Here is a 22,734-nt window from a genome sequence, read left to right on the forward strand (position 1 = left end):
CAGTCGGACTCTCCCTGTCAACAAATGTAAATAAATAAATGTAACTCTTATATATAAACATGGATAATATTTATGTATTTATTTATCTGTCTATCTTTGTTGACTGTAAAGTCTGACTGGGATAGATATTCTATTTCAGCAGAGGCCCAGGGAAAAAAGTTTAAATATTCACAAATATAGACAATATACAGTATATTTTCATTTTTCGCATTGTATATAATATTTTTATCTTAGTTACATATGCAGTTTTTGCACACATAATTAGGTGAAACAGGTGATTAATGTCAACCTTGCACCATACAATTTGTTACTATAGAAAAAATAGAAAATAAGAGACAGCTTATGCATTTGCATAAGGTTGTAGCAGACAAAAACAGAGATAGAAATATGGGAAGACAAAGACTGACATTTGATTTGAAATTAGTAAATAGTGGTACTATGAGGGAGAATGAGTGATAAGTAGGAGCAGGTAGTTAAGAAATGTAATCAGTTAAATGTCTACAGTAGCAGTCAGAAGGGAAAATGTAATAATCTCCATATGGGAATTTATTACAGATCAGCTATTGTTTTGTCAGAGGTACTGCACCGTGTGTTTTCTCCTGAATCAGAAATTATTCAGACATAGAGCAAGAGGAGAGCTGAACACCTTGCGCATGCTGTTTTTAGCAGGCTTTTAAAGCATTTGTTGTTTTCTGTAAGCTTTAACTGTAGTGGGATGGAGTTAACATTGTTAATTAAAGGCAGGCTGAATATTTTTGAAAGCAGGTTTAAAGCTTGTGACCTGGGGGGGGGGGGGCAAAGGGTGTGGCACTTGTTCCATTCGTATTTAACTTAGTATTTGCAACATTTCCAAAAAAATAAGACTTGCCTAGGTAAATATTCTGACAACTGTAAAACTGGATTTGCTATCAGAAGTAGTACAGAATTTGACATGGCAAATTCCTATTAAACAGAAATTTGAAGTGCAAGGTGTTGTCTTTTAGCAAACCCTGTAATTATCCATCTCTCTTCCTCCAGTCTGATACTGCAGGCATACCTCTCAACCTGGAAACATCAAAAATCTGGAAAAGGCCCATGAAAAAGAGGTACAAATCTGTACGCTGATTAACATAAAATGTGCATACATAATTATGTAACCCCACCTACTCCAATGGAATTGTGGGGTACCAACCTTTAAACACAGACTGAAGAACACACAACCCAAATATGATCATGAAACACAAAGTAAGCAGAAGCATACTAGTGTTTTATTTATATTAATATTTAAAGCTGTGCAAAACTAAAATATAATTTTTTTATAAAAATAAAATTAACTGCGTCTGTGCTTCAGTCTTCTTCATTAAATAACACAAAATATAAACCAGAACTAAACTATTTTATTTATATTATTAACATCTGAACTTGTATAAAACTAAAATACAATTCTCTTATATAAAGCTAAAATTAACTTGTATTAGGCCACTAACCTAATATGACTAGCCCAGTCAACAAAGGATAAATAAATAAGTGAAAGAAATACATTATAACACTTTAAATGTTACTTAAGGACAATTTAGATTTGGTTTGATGTTGTATCACTGTACTGAAAGGTATTGCCAAGAGCAGCAACAGGAAGGTAAAGAGGAGATTATTATGCAGTGGATGGAATGGGAAAAAAGAGAGAGAGAGAAAGAGTAGACAAGAAATGAGCAATCCAATATTTATTTATTTAGTTTGTTTACTGGGGTAGTCCACTGAATGCAACACAGCATTTGCAGGCACAGCCTGGATAAATAGAACAGAACAGAAACAAGTGGGCATAGGAAGTGGAGAGGCAGAAGACAGTATAAGGACTATATCCAACAGTTCCTCATACAAGTTAACATCTTCCTGTGCTAAACCCTTCATTAATAAAAATTCAGCCACTCACTGAATTTCTATATTCTAGGGTATGGCTGAATATAAATCAATAGTCAAAAATATATCATTAGCTCTAAAATCCAACTGGTTAATCATACTTAAAAAAACTCCAAGAGTGACTCTTCACAAATTTGTTTTTTATCCTTTAACAGATCTTTCTATTTATAATCCAAGTATTTAGCACAAGAATAAATAAATGAATTTCTCCCATCCATAATAGGACACTTGGGCGTATTATTTATATCCTTGTGGAGTTAAGGAACTTCAAAAATAACAAGTGTCATTGGGGCTGCCATATATAAATGAAGCCTGGCCAGATCTCCCCTAGTAGCATAAATACCCCCTTGGGTCTCCACTGAAAAGAAGCTACTAGTCTAGTGGCACTAACCCTGTCATCAAAAAGGAAAAAAAAAATCTACATGCTATCCCCAAATACCTGCAAATCTATTGCCAAAAATATTCTCTTTTCTAAGTAAAATATGCACTACCACTACTCAGCATGCACTCCATCTATAATTGTCAAAAACTACAAACAGCAGAATGAAAGATTGGTTAGCTAAAGATAAAAATGTATCTATGAAAACAACATTGTGTTGTACCCACTAGTATCTATAGCAAAGCCTGTGTTTATTATGCTTGAAAGAATCCAGAAAACATTTACAAGAAAAATGACAGTACTGGTGGTCTGCTACATAATGCTAGATTAAAGACATTACATTTACATTTTGTTGTATACAGACAAATGAAGTAGAATACTATTCTTTTAATGAAATATTAGATTGGTGAATGGTGTTACATTCATGACCATTGCAGCAACATTAAAACTAGAATGTATTGGTCATCTTACCCACTGCTTCTACAAATTAAGAAAATAGAAGCATTATTTACAGGAGTAACAGATTGTGAAATGCCTAGTTACATTACAGAGTTTCTTCCTCTCTTGGCTTTTTTTCTTTACAAGTTTAGATAACAAGGTGTGCCAAAACCAGTACACTGACCAGTGGTCACACATATACATGGGGGGGGGGGGGGTCTGCAAATCTCTAAATTACAAATATGAAAATCTTGCATGCAATTCAACAATTTTCTTGCACCCATCTCACAGATGACTTATAACAATTACTACGCATTACATTTGGATACATAACAATTCAATTTTACAAGGAACACAGGTACACTAAACATCACACAAGTGAGAACAGCATTGCACACACACAAAATAACTCATCTCCTCTTAAGAAACAGGCCTACCTGATCCACCTACCACAGTACACTACAAGTGACTAACAAGAAAGGATGCAGCAGTCTACTTTCCTCTTGTAAAGTAACAATCAATTCGGGAAAGGGGGAAAACGCTGCATAAGCACCATTACAAAAATAAGGATCCTTTGGAAGTTTGGGGGCCCCCTAAAAGATGTGGTATCAAATATTTTCTATCAAATTAAGTTTGTATTCATGATAAGCTTGCAAGAAAAAAACAACTTCTGTTAAGCTGTGTTCCTAAAGGAGAAGCACACACTGTTGCCTTTTACATTTACAGCGTGCTGTCTGTGAAAGTACCCCATGACTTAAAAAAATACTGCTGCCTCAGTACTACAGTTCAGATCCAAAACTGCGAACTATGAAATACAAAATGTGTTTCACTACATCACCAATACGTATCTATTTTTTCCCTTTGACGATTTAACATCAGTCATGCGCTACAGAAGAAACCTGTTAAAATATAACTTATCCATCAGAAGAACCACAATACAAGTTAAACAATACAACAACACAGCAGGGTCGCACCACGATAATGTCATGGTTACACTGGCCTAGAAGGTACATCACTATTAACTCAATAAATTCGGCAAGTTTCCTTAGTTTTATTTTGAGCATGTTGTGATGCTGTGTGGTACGCCTTCACTTCACAGTGTACATCCCGAACAATCGGAAATATAATGCTGCAGTAAGTGCTCGAGAATGATTAAGCCCAGTTAAAAATACAGCACACAGGAAATAGTTATTGTACCTGTATCTCTTGCACTTTGAAGGCCAGCTGCACTACAAAGTCCATGCACTCTTGCCATGCCATTGATCTTGGAAGTTGCCCCTTTTCTTCTCAGGAGCCTCTTGAATGGACAATCCACTGACTTGTGTGTGTGTGTGTGTGTGTGTGTGTGTGTGTGTGTGTGTGTGTGTGTGTGTCTGTGTGTGTGTGTCCCGGACAGTCATTCCTCTCTGATTCTGTCTGGGAAGAGAAGATCTGTTGCAGCGTGCGAGATGTGACTCTGGCTGACAAAATATAAGCAAACACGTCCCACACGCTGACATCATCACACATACCTCTGCACATGATGATGTCAGCCAAAAAAAAGATGAAAAAAAATTTAAAAAAAGCTGGGAAATTCAGGAATTAAGGGGGCCACTCGGGAACTCGTGGCACCCCATTATTTGGACCTCAAAACCGGTAAAAACTGAGGAATTCGGTATGGTTGAGAGGTATGCCGGGGATCATGTTAGTCGCCCTGCTAGACAGGTGTCCAGGGAAGTAAATATTGTGGGAAGAAATAGTCAGGGAATTGTTATGGCTAGGCTTGTATAGGCCCTATGGCCAATAGCCTATTACTAACCTATGAACCTATATAAATACATACCAGTGTAATCCTCCCTTGCTAGTAGCCCCTTACTCCCACAAATCCACCCTTATTATCTTTTCATTCCTCTTCTATCAGTATTGGAGCTCCTGTAGCACTTATTATAGTTACTCACCTTTTCCTTTGTCCCTGATATTCTGCTGAATATCCATTCAGAAATTCTTTCTTTATCAAATTCACATAATTATTTCTTTTCAAATGTGTCTGCTGCAGCATTACTATTTGCACTCTGCATTTCTTGACATAATTCAATACTTTTAGTTTTTTGTCCATACTTGTAAAGCCATGACACATTTTTTCAAGACTTTTTGTTTCAATGAAAACCTTCAAATAAAAAAATGAAATACATTTTCAGAATGCACCAAAACCTGTTAATTTAGAACAAACACACAAAACTATGTGCATCCTCAAAAAATGAAGTTTAAACCTTCTAATACGAACATTTGTCCCAAATTGACAGTTGCACCTGCAGGCATTACCTAACCTAAAACTAAACCTAGCCATGTTAAATGCATGTTACAAGCTGTGCTTCCACTTAAACTGATTGTTATCTGTTCTTTTTTACCTCTTTTACCCTCCTAGATATGAAAAACAGATTGTCTGCTTTCAGAAAACTTTAACTTTTAGCTTTAAGTAAAAGTGCACTGGCTATCTTTAATTAAAATTAAATTATACACTATTCTATGAAATATGAATTAAGGCTGCTAGAATCTCTTTTCTCTTATTCGCTTCCAATAATTTCAAACTTTGTTACTGAACTGCTTGCCCTTATACCTTTAGCTTTACATTTCCATCAGCAAACAGTGCTCAGAACTATCAATATTAATTATTTGTACCTGCAGACATCTTATTTTGATGGAAACATAAGAACAGAATGTGCAGCTACCTTCATTTGCAAACTTCTTAAATCCTACTGAACATTTGCTAAAGGAAAACAAAAACAAGCTAATATCAATGCATAGCAAGAAACAGTGTCACTCATGACATTCCTCATTCTGTCTCATTTTAAGCCTACTTACTTATGGAAAACACTTGTTATTTGATTAAGCCAAGGCATTAATCCAGACATTCACCTATGCAAAAATAAGACAAAACATCTCATCTAAACATATAACATTATCTTTGCACGTTTACACCCCACCCCTTACCACAAAAGCTCAAGATTACAGGATATTAAATTAAATGTGCTTTTCTCCAGCCTTTTTTCTCTTTTCACATTATAGTGCCTATATTTCTTAAAACTAAAAAAGTACTTGCTTATTTTAATATCTTTATCACATGAAAATGCTTTATAATCTCACATTTATTCACTAATTTCAGTGTTGCTTATCTTCTTCCTGTTCATCTCCATCTGCCAACACCAGACTCTAGTTGAAGTCCAAGTTACTCCTGAGTCTTCTAGTCAACTCCTTTGCTTTTTTTCTGTGTCTCAAGAATTTCTCTTTGAAACATTGGAAAAGGTTTCACTGGCAAAGTGTCTCTATGAGCTTTATTGATAGAAGAAAAAGAAGGAGAGTCCCCTTCTGCTTGATGGCTCAGTTTTTGTTGGAGAAACTTTTGTATTTTCTCCTTAGCCTGTTTTGCATCAAAAATGTCTTTAATCCTCCAGGAAAAGAATATTCTGAAGGTAGCTGGATATAGTAGCTTGAATCTCACAACTTTATCTCAACATTCCTTGATTGCTGGGATACATTTGCGTCTCTTCTGCCTGGTGTACAGTGAATAATCATTTTCTACAAACACTCTACTGTCTCTAATCTTTAATACTTTGCTGTTCTGCCACAGTTTTACCAGGATCAACTCTATGTACTGGAATGATTGCAGCTTTACTAATACAGGTCTTGGCTGCTTTCTCATGGCCAGGTTTGAAGCATGCACTCAGTGTGCCCTTTCAGTTAATAAATTCTGCTGTGGAATCCAAGTTCAGTTGCTTATTTGTACTTTTATAAAGTTCATAGGTTCATAGGTTCATACTAGGCTATCTGCCCTAGGGCATTTATAAGCCTAGCCAGAGTGTGTATGGCTTTCGCCACCCATTTTAAATTAATTTTGCTATGCCCTTTTTTGAGGTTAGTGTACTGTGCCTCTGTCTAACAGTGACACAGAAGTGATACCCGGGGTAAACCTACGATCTCCCATCCACTCATCAAGATTCCTCTTGAAGAGAGTTAATGAGGGACTCTGCCTAACCTGGACTGGGATTTTATTCCAGAGTGAAGGGAGCCTCTGGGTTATGAATCTGTCCCTCCAGCATGTCCTATTTATTTCAGTGCTGAGGTTTAAGTCCCTCGAGCGCGTAGCTCGATGGGATTTGGATTTTCTGAGGTGCAGCATGTCCATTAATTCCGGGTTGGACATGGCTTTATACGTCAGGCACAGATCGCCTCTGAGCAGGCGGTATGCCACTGAGTAGAGCTGGAGTTTCTTTAACCGGGCAGCATATGGAATATGTTTGAGCCCCTTGATCCTCTTGGTGAGGTACTTTTGGGGTCTTTCCAGTTGCTGCAGGTGTCTGGTAAGGTACATCCCAAAAGGGGCATTGTACTCAATTATGGACCTGATGAGGGATGAGTAAAGAGGCACGATGACCTCCCCTGATCTAGATGTGAATCCCTTCATGATTAGGTGGGCTATATAAAATGTTTTTCTAACCACTTTGGCCACGTGGTTGTCATATGAGAGATTGCTATCAACTTGGGTCCCCAGGTCCCTAATTACTTCTTCTGTACTTAATGGATTACCACCTATGTGGTAATTTGTGGGCACTTTGTTTTTGCCAAAGGGGATGACTATACACTTTTTGGCATTTAGCTTGAGGCCATGGCTCTGGCACCAGTTGTCTGTTTCTATGAGGCCCTTTTGGAGGATGCTTGTGTCGGCTGGAGAGTCTATTATGGCAGCCAGTTTGCAGTCATCTGCAAACTTGGTCAGCCACAGTCCTTCCATGTTGGCCTGTACCTCTGAGAAATATATACCGAACAAGAGAGGTCCCAAGACTGAGCCTTGTGGGACGCCACTTGTAACTGGTTTGGAGTCTGACATGGCTCCAGCTATTCTAACCATGTGGGTTCTGTCCTTGAGCCAGTTTGCAACCCATCTAGTGACATAGGGGTTTATATTTAAGCTGGTGAGCTTATCTAAAATGCCTGAGTGGGGTATTGTATCGAAGGCTTTTGCGAGGTCCAGGTAGGCTGTGTGGACCACCTTCCCCTTGTCAATGGCCTTGGTGACTGTTTCAAAGAAATCGACCAGGTTTAAGAGGCAGGATCTGCCCTTAACAAAGCCGAACTGGGTAGGATCCAGTGTCTGTAGGTCCCCAATATCTTTATTTATAAGGTCCATGATGATCCTTTCCATAGCTTTGCAGACCAAGCTAGTGAGACTTATGGGGCGATAGTTTCCAGGATCCGTTGAGGCACCACCTTTGTGGAGAGGGACCACTGTTGCTGTATGCCACTCTTTGGGTACATATCCTGTAGTAAGGCTGAGATTGAACAGTAGTTTTATGTTTGGGTTTAGCTCTTCTTGGAGTTCATGTAGGACGCAGCCCGGGACACCGTCTGGTCCCATTGATGCTGTGTTTCTTACTTTGGAGAGGGCAGCTCTTACCTGAGCATCTGAGATGTCAGGGGGGCAGCACTCTGCTGGGTTAGATATTAGCCCTTTTGGTGGGGGGGGGAGAAGTTTGCGCTGAACCTGTCAGCTAGGATGTTGGCAATGTCTATGGGTTCGGTGTATTTTTTGTCATTTTGGACTAATTCTGAGCATATCTGGGAATTCCCACCCAGGTTCCTAACATAACTAAAGAAAGCCTTGTGATTATCCTTAGTGTCCTGTGCAATTTTTCTCTCGAAGCTGGCCTTAGACGATTTTATGAGTGCCTGTAGTACAGTCTTTTCCTTCCAGTTTCTTTGGTAAAACAGAAAATCTCATGCTCTGTCATCTAACTCTACCATTTTTTAAAACAGCTCTTATTGAGAAGTTTCATACCTAGTCAGCTTTTTATTCACTTTAACCTCTGGTTATTGCAGTTTTATTGGCTAATCTAAATAGCTAACTAAAGCTTCAAATTTTCCAGCCTTTTGTTATTTGAGTCAACATACTCTTTTAATATTGCATTTATTTTAATCAGTTCTGAATGCATTTGATTTATTTTTAACTCTAAGTTACAGGCAGGCATCTCTTGTACCAAAGCTGGAGCTTAAATTGCTTTTTGCTGAACAGCTACAGCATTATTCCCAGCCAGTGTTTTTCTTTACCTTTTCTAGTTGATTTTCTTTTAGGTTCTATAAATCTCTTCTTAGCTGGCATATAGGCAGTGCATTTACTGGCCAGTAACTGAATTTCACTCAAGTTTGCAAAATTACTAGCTCTTATTTCTTGGTTTCTTTTTTCTCACTGGGAAAGTTGAAATTAAGCTGTTGATCAGTGTGCAGCCATCTTGGAAGTCCCAGTATACCTGCATTGTTATGCCAGCCAGCTGGTGTTGCTCTGTATTCAAGTACAGAATTAAAATTTTCTTTAAGAAAAAAGAGTGTCAGTTTATTGTTAGCCCATGTTATGTATAGTATGTTGGCCAAGTGAAAAGAAATGTTCAATTAATGAAACATTTAATGAAGACTCTGCTACAAAGTATTTGTCTGCTACCAGAACTGTGATGGATTGTACACTGTAATGTACAATGTCTGTATTTATTTCATGGTTAAATCCCCAACACAGGGCTCAGTTCAAGACAGACCAAAGTAGAATCAGCAAACAACAAAAGTATTATTGTAGAAATAAACCACTAGGGATTCTCTTGGCAATCAACAGATGTTGCTTAAAAGCATGACTAGCTGAGATAATTTATAATCAAGATTCCATAACATGACACTATCAGAAGGGCTGGAAGAAACTTTGTCATATCCTTTTGATAAGATAATGGGCATAAATGAAATATTAAAGTCTCTAGTAAGACTGTTGAAGAATTGTCTTCTGATAATGAAGTTCCATATATCACTGCAGATACCTCTAATATGATTGTTGTCTGTCATACTAAATATTATGTATATGGAGGATTTAAATATATGCCATTATGTAATACTGACAGTTTTTATTCTGTAAAAGGCACAGAAAACCTGCTAAGTCATAACAATGTTGTACTTTATGTTGCCAAGTAAAATTAAATTTTACCAGATGAAAATCTGAAAAATGTCTAATATTAAGACATATTGCACACATTTATTTAAAATACATTGATTTTCAAAGGGATTATCAATAAATGTAAAAAGAGAAGTGTGATATATGATCTGTATGATGGTGTTTCTTCAAGATCTTATCACCTTTTTAGGAAGTAAAAAGGCCATGTGATACAACATTCTGTACTTGGTATTACTCATTGGATTATGTTGAAGTTGCAACAGCAATCTTTATGAGTTAGGTGCAGATCGCTTTGTGTCTGCCTCTTTAGTTATTTGGTATAAAAACCCAAATGTTACACTTGTCATTGTTTATTCTTTGAACATCTGCACAATTATCCAATCCACTTATATCTCCACTTCTCACATTTTGTAAACTTACAGTTCATTTCTTTGCCAATAGAAACTGTCCAAAAACTTATCTGATCAATCTCTGCCCTTCAAAATCCTCTTCTCCTAGTCCATTTATGTTTCAAAGGACTATCCTTTCCTCCTTAGTCTCTCATTTCCAATCTATTTCATTCTGTTCTGTTGTAACATTGGTCCTGTTTATTCTTATCATGACTATCATCTCCACCCCCATCATACCTTTAAAGGTCTCTGTCTTCCCTTGTCATAGGCTTTTCTGCTTTTGTACATCACTGCACCACCACTACAACTCATTACTTTTCTTTACTCAAACTCTGTGTCCCCCAGTCTTATTTGACTTCAAATCAAACACTATTTCTACCACTCTGTATACCCCATGTCCTCTTCCGCACCTAGACTTGGGTCATCAGCTATGAATAGTCTTCTTATAGCTTTATTAATCTTCAGTAAACACATGTTTTTTCTACCCCCTTAAGAAAAAAAAAAACATCTTCACATTGCAATTCTTCTCCTGTTTTCATATTTTGTTAATTTGTTTTTGTTTGCAATATTCGGTGAGAGTCTAAAGTCTTAGAATTTGCAGATACTTTAACCATTTTGGTTAGCTAGAGTAGCTAGTTCCCAATAAAACTCTGTGCATGGTATCATACCCCGACACAAGAAATCATGTTAACTTTTTTTGTACAGGGTAAATATGAGCGCTACCTCAAATTACAGTCTTAGATGAGCTCTAAATCCCTATTTGTAATATGTTAACTTGGAACTGGACACCTACAAGCAGTGTCATTATATGTTGTCTGTCAGAGATTAATAAAGTACATGATTTCCTTACCTCCAGGAGCATTAAGCCCTTCATGTATAAATTTAGCTGCTGGGTAGAAAAATACATTGATTGCAAATGAAGCAGAATCAAAGGCCTCCACTCCATAGTATGTTATTTGAAGCTCTCTGTAGTAACTGGCTCCTGTGTTGATGTTGTATTTTCCATCAGCTGCATTAAGAATATGAGTAAAAGAGTGACTTTGGAGAAGCTGCTTGTTTCTTGCAGCCCATCTGTGAAAAAAAACCAACATAGACAGTATGACTCTGCCAGTTTGAAACTGTACATTGCACTTTAATCTACTAATAAAGCAAATTATATGTATCACAGAATAACTTCTGAAATAATGATGTGTACAGTTTAGTGTTCAAAACAAAAAACATAACATTGACACTGTCTGTGGTACAACAGGTAGCACAGACGGCTTTGGTGCAGTGGGCTGTGGGTTCAAATTCCCACAGCAGATAGGGTAGATTGATTGCTGACACTGCAGTGCCTAAGGAGGGCTACTGTACTCCTGTGTGTGTTGTCCTTTGGATGAGACATTTAATCAAGGTCTCGTCTACTTGAGTTGATAGTAGGTCAGGTGGATGTAAAAGATCGCATGGCACGTATCAAAAAAGTAGTGTCCTCTATTTACATGACATATTATTTACATTTTTACATAACTCTATACATACTTACAAATTTACATAATTACTCACTTTTTTACATAATTTCCTCCTTATTTATTTATTTTATTTTATTTTACATTTATTAACCGGGCTAGTCCAGCTGGATATATTTCCATTTTCAGTGGAGGCCTGGGAGAATAGCTTCAGTAGTAACACAGAGATAATATAACACTTAAATATATCAAGTAAAATTATACAAAGAAAGGATGTTAAAAATACTTAGTAATGAATATTAATGAGAGGAAAAATTGACATTAATGTCCTATAGTCATACAGAATAAGCTAGTCACTGTGCAGAAAGGAAATCTGAGATAAGATACAGTACATTCAGAAGAATAACATTAATAACATAAGTAGTTTAATTTACTAGAGATAAATACTACTTCTAGAGGGGTGAAGTAGTAATGATTGGTATGAGGAGGCAGTACAGAGATAGCAGTAGAGAGAGCAGAGGAATTAGTCAGGGTTGCAACTGGGACATAACCAGTGAGTTTTAAGATGTTTTTGAGCCTTTGTTTAAAGAGCTGCAGGGAGGGTTGTAAAGTTAGATCTGGATCTAGATTGTAAGGTTAGATCTTATACATTCTTTTTTTATTTATATATATTGTTCTTTGAACTAGACTCCTACTCTTTTTCTATAACCATCTGATTTTTTTATTGCTGATAATATCCATTTCCCATTAAACAACATCTCTCTTTCCAAACTACCCATGCTACATAAAATGGCTTTTGTCCCTTCTTATTTCATATTCCTTGTTTCTGTTCTTATAATATCCATATTCAATTATATCTATATTTATATAACTATTCTGCAGTTCTCCACATAATTTTCCCATATTTTTTTCACTCTTTTACATTTCAAAAAATGTTCTGTGGTTTCTTCTTTACCACAGTACAAATCTATTCTCTCACTTTTATTTTTATAATACATATTTCCTTTCACTGGTAGTTTCCTTATCCCTAGTGTCTACAGAAAATCCTGACATTCGACTTTATTATTACACCACTTTTTTTCTCTTTTATAGCTTTAATCTTTTCTTCTGGTAAATTTCCCATGGGTTAACACAATAATATTGTATCATTATATGCTTATACCATGTTTTCTGATCATCTTGTATCTTATCAGTTTTTATTTTCCACATTTTTAATTTTTCTCCGTTAATACATTCCTTTTCTCTCTTATTTCTTTTTATCTCCCCACATTTTTGTACTTGTACTTAATCAGTCTTATTACTAATTTCTCATTTTTCTCATTTATCTTTTTCAACACTTTATTACAGATTAGACGACTGCAAACTGGGTGCCATAATTGAAACTCCTACTGATGTAGATATCCTTCAAAAGGGTCTCACTGAAACAGATACATGATGCCAAAATCATGGCCTCAAGCTAAATGCCAAAAAGTGCATTGTCATCCCCTTCAGAAAAAAAACAAGTACCTACAAATTACCACATAGGTGGCAGCTCATTTAACACAGAGAGCGTGATAAGAGACCTAGGGACTCAGGTGGACAGTAACCTCTCCTTTGATAACCACATTGCTAAGGTGGTTAGAAAATCCTTCTACATGGCCCACCTTATCACAAAGGGGTTTGCATCTAGAAAAAAGGAAGTTATTGTCCACATTATTGAGTACACTGCCCCATTTGGGATGTACCTTACTAGACACCTGCAACAAATGGAGAGGCCTCAAAAATACCTCACCAAGAGGATAATGGGCCTAAAACAGATGCCCTATGCCATCAGGCTAAAAAAACTTCAACTGTACTCGGTTGCATACCGGCTACTCAGAGGTGATCTCTGCCTGACATACAAGGCTATGTCAAACCCCAAATTGCTGGAAATGCTCCACCTAAGGAAAACCCAATCTACCTGAGCTACATGCTCTAGGGACCTTAACCTGACCTCTACAATAAACAGGACTTGTTGGAGGGACAGATTAGTGTCCCAGAGACTCTCCCTGCTCTGGAATAAGGTCCCCATATACGTGAGGAAGAGCTCCTCATTAGTGCTCTTCAAGAAGAATCTTGATGAGTGGATGGGGAACAGGAAATTCACCCTGGGAATCATTTCTGTGGCCCTGCTTGACAGAGCCTCAGGAAACTAAATCACATGGGAGGTGCAAGCCGAAACATTTTGGCTAGGCTTAATTATGACCTAGGGCCAATAGCCTAGTACCTACCTATGAACCTATGACGGTACAGATACCACTGAATTTAATAATCCCAGTCTGCCTTCATCTTTATTCATATCTAATACGCCTTTCTTTACTGGGTTTAATCTTGATCCCCATATAAGTGTAAAATGCTTCTAATAGCTCTTTTTCATACATTCTTGGAATCATAAAAACACTTGATAAATATGCTCTCTTTTCAATTAATAATGAATTTATCAAATTAACTTTTTTCTTATAAGTGAATCTATATTTTGAGCTAAATTCTTGACTAGGCTTATAATGGCCTCAGGACTATTAGCCTTGTAATTTTCTATGATCCTAAGATCCTAAGCTTATGCTGCTAAATGCTAGGAGTCTTAACATGAAACTGCACTCACTGGAAGCAGTCCTCACCTTGGAAGACATCGACATTTATGCAGTCATGGAGACCTGGTTCAAGGCTGGGGAGACCAACCCAGCCATATTGGGCTACACCTCCTTCCACACATTAAGACCACAAAGTGAAGGCAGGAAAACTAAAGGATGCAGTAAATCAATATTCATTAAAGATAAATACACCTCCAGACTGGTTAAACAGCATGACTCCCTGGAGATACTTAAAGTGCAATTAACTGTTGGAGGACACATATTCAAGTCATTGCCAGGTACAGGACCCCCTCCATGAATAGGACATCCACTCTGCCTATTTGGATCTACTGAGTATATCAACATACATCCAAACACCATGGTATTAGGTGACTTCAACTACTTATACATTGACTGGGTAAATTACTCATGTCCAAACTTACTTGCCCAAAGATTCCTCGACTTTGTTAACTCCAATGCCCTGGACCAGCTGGTTGACACCCCCACAAGGGGTGGCAACATCCTGGATCTAGTGCTTACCAATATGGGGAACCACTGTAGCACCCCCACTGTGATGCCTTCCCTGGTGAGAGCTGACCACAGATCAGTCTCATTCGAAGTAACTATCACACCTGACCCCCCCCCATCCAGCAGCACAGCAGCAACTAAACTAAAATACTTCCCCAAAGCAGATTTTAACCTCTGACGGAATGGTATAAATAGCTTCACTGTACCTTCCCCCCAGAAGGAACTGGCAACTATGCATAGTTCTACACCAATGCTTTATACAAATGTGTATAATTGTACTGATTCAGCCATACCTAACAGGACCAAAACAAGGTCCTCAAGGAAGACCAAACCTGCCTGGTGGACAACTGCCATTAACAGGCTTTACAATAAGAGGAAGAAATTGCTGTCTAAGAGCAAGAAGGAGCGAGCTCTAAACTGAAAACACTCCCTCCTCAGCTTAAACAAGCAAATAAGACTTCTTGTGAAGTCCTCCAAAGCAAACTATGAATCCAAATTAGCTTTCTGAACTAAGGGCAACCATAAGGCATTATATAGTTACATCCATATCCTAAAATGAAAGGCCAAGATTTGTGCTGAACTGGTAGTTAATGATACCACATATATTGAGCCTGTGGACATAGCTAACCTGCTAGCCAACAGGTTCTGTGAAAACTTCACTACCCTGTTCCTGCCACATGTACCCCATGACATCCCTACCACCTGTCCTCTACCTTGTATCTCTAAAGAGCAAGTCATAAATGCCATTTCTAAGGTCAAAAACACAGCATCTATGGGATCTGATAACATCCCAGGCTGTGTTCTACATGGGCTCAAACAATAATTAGCAACACCATCGGGTACTCTTTTCATTCATAGTCTAAGCACCAGCTTCATCCCAGTTGAATAGAAAAAGGCCACCGTTATCCCCCTGCACAAATGTGATGCTTCCACTGACCCCTAGAACTATATATCTAGTAGCCTGACTAGCCTTATCTGCAATGCCATGGAACAAATCATCATGGACCTTATCAACAAAGATATAGGTAATTTCCATACACTTGACCCTACTCAATTTGGATTTCTCAAAGGGAGATTATGCCTGTTAAACCTGGTGGACTTCTTCGAGACAGCCACCAAGGCCCTGGATGAGGTACAATCTGTGCATACAGCCTACCTAGACTTCACCAAGGCTTTTGACACTATCACCCGCTTAGGCATCATTGGCAAACTTACCCAGCTAGGTATTAACCCTTATAGCATTAGATAGGTTGCTAACTGGCTCAATGATAGAACACATATAGTCAAAATAGGGGAATCCACCTCAAAGAGCAGACCTGTGATCAGTGGATGTTAAGTTGTCAATCTCGCCTTCATTCTTGCTGGATGGGTTCGGAGCCGATCCTCGGCTCCGACTCGGCACTTGCTAAGCTCGAGAGTCACTTTTACCAGCTCGAGGCAGCCCCATATCCCATGATGCAAGGCGGTAATTACCCAGATCTCGTTTGCCGCTTCGCTAATGAGGTCATCCTTTTTACCAGCTCCTGGTAAGTGATATTTTTTTAGCTTTTGGTCAGGTTTAAGACTTTTAAAAACCTAATTTTTGGTCCTTTTAGTCTTCTTTCTACAACCTCAGTGTATTCACTTAGCTCCATACCCCTTTTTCACCTAGTTCCCTTAGTTTAGTTTTTCGGTCCTTAGGCCTTTCCCACCCTCACAGTTCCTGTCAGGATTTCCCTCAGATGTGTGTGTGTGTTGTTTCTCTATAATTAATAACTAATTTTTATTAGTTGTGTTTAATATTTTTTAGTGTTAGTGTCTTGGTTGGACTGATTGGTGTGTGTGAGTGTTTAAACACCGAGATATGTCTAAAGATACCAGGGTCTCAGGTTTCAAGAAGTGTGACTCGTGCTGTCAGAAGATGTCTCTGACAGACGGTCACACTTCTTGTATTTATTGCCTGGGACCCCTACACCTGCAGGACTCCTGTGCTATATGTCATTCTTTTAGCCAGAGAGTCCTGCAGGAACGTAGGAATAAGTTGATCCTTAGGGGTCTACTTAAACCAGAGAGCTCCCCGGCTAAACTCGGCTCCGGGAAGTCCTCTAAACCTCCCAAGACCCAGGCTTCGGTGTCCAAGTCTGTGGTCTTGGTTCCGACTCCGCCGGAGTCAACATCGGCTCCATCTGGAGCCGATCCTTCCTTGTTGGAGGCCCCTATGTCGGCGCCGATCATCATCAGCACCGATACCTTGGCTTTGGCACCGGTGTCGGCTCCGTCCGGCTCCGACACCCCTGCGTCGAAACAGGTTTCGGCTCCGGCTGGAGCCGAGATATCTTTATCTCCTCTCGGAGCCGACAAGTTGTTGGCTCCGCCTGGAGCCGAACGTTCTTCGGCTCCGATGGCTCCTTCCAAAAAGAGGTCTAGATCTCCTTCTTTGGAATCTATTCACTCGGCTCCAGCCTCTCCCTTGCTTTCGGAGCGGAGCCATCGGAGCCGATCATCGAGGTCTTCCAGGCTTTCAGACCACGATTTAGAGAGAGTGGTAAGTAGGCTATTAAAATCACAGGCACTAGCCCAGATGCTCCATAGCCCGTCTCATCAGACGTCAGCTATTCTACATCCCCCTGAAATTCCTCCTTCGACTCTCCTACAGAGCTCGGAGCCGGAGATTATCGGTACCGTGACTGCTGCTGCTTCGGAGCCGATGCCACACCTTTCGGCTCCGTCGTCCTCGACTCCTATCTCCTCCTTGAGACCTTCCTTGGAGGGATCCGGGCATCGGGCTTCCCTGGTCGGTTCCGAGGGGGCGAGTGGCATCGGACCCTTGTCCGACCCCGTTCTCCCTCTCGGGGCTTCGGCCTTGGTGAGCTCAGCCCCGACATCTGCTTCGGAGCCTTCCCTTTCGGTGGGACCGGGAATCCCTGTTTCTTCGGAGCGGGATCTCTCGGCCCTCCCTGGGAGGGGAGCCTTCGAGGTGATGAGGAGTGTGCTAGCCCCAGAGCTTAGCCAGCAGTCGGTTCCTTTAGCTCCTCCCTCTACGGTGCTTGTAGATGCCTCTTCCCGTTCTCTTGCTCCCGGACCCGGAGATCCTTCGCCCCAGGTCTCCCCATTGGGAAGAACTTCCTCTTCTGAGGTTTCTCCTGATCCTTCAGGTGAACCCCCGCGTAAGAGGACTTGCAAGAGGAAGCATTTAGACTCCCCTGAGTCTACAACCTCGGATACTGATTTAGTTGAGTCGGAGGGGTCCCCAAGATCCCCCTCTGAGGATGTCTCCTTTTCAGACATCCTTGAGCTCCTGAAACAGAGGGGGAACTGGCCCTCCATTAACCCCTCCGAGGATGAATCGGTATACCTGGAGGCGTTTGGATCTCGACCCTCCACCTCCTGGGTGTCTCCGCCTTTCGACCCTCTCATGGAAGTTATAGCTCAAAAGGCGTGGGCATCTCCTGATTTGGTGGAACCAGTCCCTAGGAGACCTTCAAAATTTATTACGGCCCCCGCAGAAAAGCAGTTTCTTACTAAAGGTGTCCCGGTTGATGCCATGGTGGTGGCCGCCGCCACTAAGAAGGAACTTGCAGATCCTTCCGTACCAGTCCATCCTGCTAACAAAGAGTCCAGGACTATGGACAGGTATGGTAAGCGGATGTTTTCCTCAGCGACCTTTGCTATGCGTTCGCTGAATTATTTATGTCACTTCACCAGACTTCAAAGGGACATCCTTAAAGAATTAGGTGAAGTAGTACAGGATCCTTCAGCAGCAGGGGCTCAGGAAAAGATTGCCTCTCAGCTGGGAATCCTTAACTACATAACCAACTCCTCCATGCGGCTCATTTCTTATGCAGCCGATGGGGTGAGTAGAGCTGCAGGCACAGGAGTGGCTCTCAGACGCCAGTCCTGGATGCGGCTCTGTAATTTTGCAGACCCTTTTAAGGCATCCTTCACAAACTCTCCCTTTGATGGGTCAACTTTGTTTGGCCCTCAGGTGAAGGACACATTGACCAGGTGTGAGCAAGACGGCAAGACTCTTTCTGCCGTAGGAGTCCGTTTCTCCACTCCTTCTAGACCTTACCCCAAAGGTCAGAAGGGAGGGAAAATGTGGTTCCGGAAATCACAAGGAGTCACGCCTGACACACGTGGTCAGTTTACCCCCAGAGACAGAGGGGGTAATAATAACAGACACCGCCCTAGGGGCAGAGGGGGTCCGCAGAACCAGGGCTCCAGAGAGCCTCTCTCTGACAAGACCTTCCAGCATCCCTGAGGTGTTGCCCGACTGCCCACCCTTGGAGGCAGTCGGGGGAAGATTGTCGCTGTACCCAGAGGCCTGGCTTTCCCTTTCTTAAGGCAAATGGGTACAGTAGATCATATCCGAGGGTTACAAAATTCCTTTCGAGGAAAGCCCCTTCCCTCAAAAAGGTCCCCTTCCAGACGTACCACCCGGTCTAAGGGAAATTGCAAGATTAGAGGTGTCAAATCTTCTAAAGAAAAGAGCTATCCAGGCAGTACCAAAAGATCAATTAGAGTCCGGAATCTACTCAAGGTACTTTTTGGTCCCCAAAAAGACGGGAGACTGGAGACCAATATTAGACCTCAGCAGACTAAACAAGTCTGTCAAAAAGATGAGATTTTGGATGGTCACACTTCAATCGATTTTGCCCTTTCTGGGCAAAGACAACTGGATGTGCTCTATAGACCTTCAGGATGCGTACTATCACATAAAAATCCACAGACGCTCCAGAAGGTTTCTCTGCTTTTGGCTGGGGACCAGTCATTTTCAATTCAGAGCCCTGCCCTTTGGTCTCACTACAGCCCCAGAGTGTTCACCAAATGCATGGCAGTGGTCACGGCTCACCTGAGACGTCTAGGATTCCAGGTGTTTCCGTATCTCGATGACTGGCTCCTCTCAGCCACCACCAGGCATCAACTCATCCGAGCCAGAGACTACACCCTACGTCTCTGCAGTCAATTGGGAATTTCGGTAAACTTCGAAAAGTCCTCCTTATCGCCCTGCCAATCTATTACCTTTATAGGCGCAAATCTAGACACTACTCGGATGTCAGCAAACCTAACAAGTCAGAGAATCCTAGATATCCAAAACCATGTTCGGATCATCCTTGCCAGCAAGAAGGTACAAGCCAGGCTGGTTTTGAAAGTGTTGGGCCTCATGGCTTCTGCCATCACACTCCTTCCTCTGGCCCATTTTTACATGTGTCTTCTACAATGGATGTTGTTCACACAATGGTCCTTCCAGTAGCTTCCCATGCGTCACAAGATCCTAGTGACACAGACCTGCAAGAACCATCTATCCTGGTGGATTTCCTCTCCTGTAGTCCATCAGGGCAGACCATTTGTTCCCCCGGCCCCGGTAGCCACAGTCACTTCGGATGCCTCCCTGATCGGGTGGGGGGGCATTATCAGGGCAGGATGGTTCATGGCACGTGGCAACCGTTCGAATACCACCTGCACATAAATGTCCTAGAGATGAGAGCAGTGCTTTTAACGTTGCAAGCCCTCAACGACTTTCTTCCCTTAGGAACTATTGCAGTTCACACGGACAACATGTCCGTGGTGTGGTACATCAACAAGCAGGGTGGAACCAAGTCCTATCCCTTGTGTCGAGAGGCTCTCAGACTTTGGCAATGGGCGATCTCCTCTCATCGGTTTCTGGTAGCAACGCATATCCCTGGGAAAACCAACATAATAGAGGACAGATTGAGCAGAGCTATACTCATGCCTCACGAGTGGTCTCTCAAGCAATCCATAGTGGAAGAGATTTTTCAGAAGTGGGGCCGCCCATGCTGTGATCTATTTGCTACTTCTCAAAACAGCAAATGCCTAGATTTCTTTTCTCTCTTCCCACTTCTGGGCCATCCCCCCAGAGATGCTCTTACCCAAGATTGGCCCCAGGGACTCCTTTATGCTTTTCCCCCCTTTCCATTGATTCCACAGGTACTCCAGAAAGCTTCTGTTTTGAGAGCCAAAATGATTCTCATTGCCCCTTACTGGCCTCGACAAATTTGGTTCCCGTTCCTTCATCGCCATCTCTTGGTGCAGCCTTGGCATCTGGATCCAGTAACAGATCTTCTGACCCACCAGTCGGGTCAACTGCACCTGTCCGTTACTTCCCTCAACCTCACAGCTTGGTTGCTCCACTTCCTTCCTTAGCCAGGCTTCCCATGATCTCTAACCCCATTAGAGACATTATAGTAGCTTCTCTTAAGTCCTCTACCAGGAGGATTTACTCTAGTAAGTGGAAACGCTTCTCCCTCTGGGCGAAGGATAAGAACATAGATCCTTTTACTGCCCCAGTTCAGTCAGTCTTGGATTTTCTAGCGGAAAATTTTCACTCAGGTTCTTCCTTTTCCACAGTCAAAGTTCAGTTGGCAGCAATCTCCAACTTTCATGTTGGGTTTGCAGACCACAACATTATGTCCCACAAGCTTTGTAAAGCTTTTCTTAAAGGGATGTTCCTTCTAAAGCCCCCTGTTAGGGATCCTCCACCACAGTGGGACCTAAATTTAGTGCTGGCATCCTTGATACTTCCCCCTTTTGAACCGGCTGCTTCATGCTCATTAAAGTTTCTTTCTTGGAAGACACTCTTTCTTGTCGCCATTACCTCGGCTAGAAGAGTGTCGGAACTTCATGCCCTATCTGTTCGTCCCCCCTATTTGGTCTTCCACAAGGACAGGGTATCCTTGAGAACCAATCCGTCCTTTTTGCCCAAGGTTGCTTCTAGGACAAATTTAAACCAATCCATTGATCTTCCTGTATTTTTTCCAAATTATTCTAACAGGGCGGAAAAAAATTGCATTATCTTGATGTTCACCGCCAACTTAGATATTACTTGGACAGAACGAAGCAATTTAGGAAATCTGATCAACTCTTCCTTTCTTATGCTGAAAATAAAAAGGTCTCCCTGTTTCTAAAGTGACCTTATCCAGATGGCTATCTTCCACCATTTCTGACATTTATCAACGTAGGGGCAAACAACTCAGCTCAAAACCTAAAGCACATTCCACAAGAGGCCTAGCCACTTCTACAGCTTTTCAGGCTAGGCTGCCCTTAGATACTATTTGTGCAGCAGCTACTTGGGCCACTCCTCATACCTTTGTTTCTCATTACAAATTGGATTTGGCCTCCAGGGATAGGGCAAGCTTTGGTTCCACAGTTCTCAAGAGTCTGTTCCATTGAGCCACCCAGGATAGAGGTGCTAGGGACGCGGTCCCATCCAGCAAGAATGAAGGCGAGATTGACAACTTAACATTTAGAAGTTATGTACCTACCATAACGTTCCATGTTAGTTGTCTTCTCTCGCCTTCTTTCTTGCGTCCCTCCCTCCTGTCCCCCTTGCCTGGACAGACCTTGATCTCCTCTTTTCTCTGGAAGATTCTTCTTCCTTGGACACCAGTTAGTTCTTGGCCTTGATTACCTGGTTTCCCTTTACAGCCTTTTAGGCTAGTTGTTCATCTTTCCTTAGTGGAAAGTTTGTTTTTGGTAGGCAGTTTTTTCCTCTAGATTCCAAACGAGATCTGGGTAATTACCGCCTTGCATCATGGGATATGGGGCTGCCTCGAGCTGGTAAAAGTGACTCTCGAGCTTAGCAAGTGCCGAGTCGGAGCCGAGGATCGGCTCCGAACCCATCCAGCAAGAAAGAAGGCGAGAGAAGACAACTAACATGGAACGTTATGGTAGGTACATAACTTCTAATTTTCCACATGGATCAGTCCTGGAACCTCTACTGTTTGGAATCTATTTCTCTGAAGTACAAGCTATAACTAAAGGTCTGTGGCTGGCAAAGTTTGCTTATGACTGCAAACTGAGAGCGGTCATAGAATATCCTAATGATGTCACCATCGTACATGAGGGTCTTACACAAACAAATGATTGGTGCCAAAGTCATGGCCTTAAACTCAATGCAAAAAAATGTATTATCATCCCTTTCAGTAAGAGCAATGTTCCTGCCACATCAATAACAACACCCTAAGTATGCACTCAGTGGTGAGATACCTGGGCACACAGGTAGACAGCAACCTTACCTTTGATCACCATGTCTCCACAGTGGTAAAAAGGGCATTTTATATTGCTCCTCTCATAAGTAAGAGCATTGCCTTCAGAAAAAAAAGAAGCTAAA

The 22,734-nt window shown here is 41.1% G+C and overlaps 1 protein-coding gene across 2 annotated transcripts in view; it reads right to left on the minus strand.

The window, feature by feature from the left end:
- The window catches only part of LOC122789358 (dual specificity phosphatase 29-like), a 337,207-nt gene that overhangs the window by 29,131 nt on the left and 285,342 nt on the right, over positions 1–22,734 (minus strand). For both annotated transcript variants that reach the window (XM_044056747.1, XM_044056746.1), the window contains exon 4: positions 10,914–11,134. In XM_044056747.1, the coding sequence (XP_043912682.1) occupies positions 10,914–11,134 (221 nt within the window). The remainder of the gene's footprint in view (positions 1–10,913; positions 11,135–22,734) is intronic.

Source organism: Protopterus annectens, chromosome 14.part0, assembly GCF_019279795.1.
Source record: "Protopterus annectens isolate FY-2018-M chromosome 14.part0, PAN1.0, whole genome shotgun sequence".
In the NCBI taxonomy this organism is placed as follows: domain Eukaryota; kingdom Metazoa; phylum Chordata; order Ceratodontiformes; family Protopteridae; genus Protopterus; species Protopterus annectens.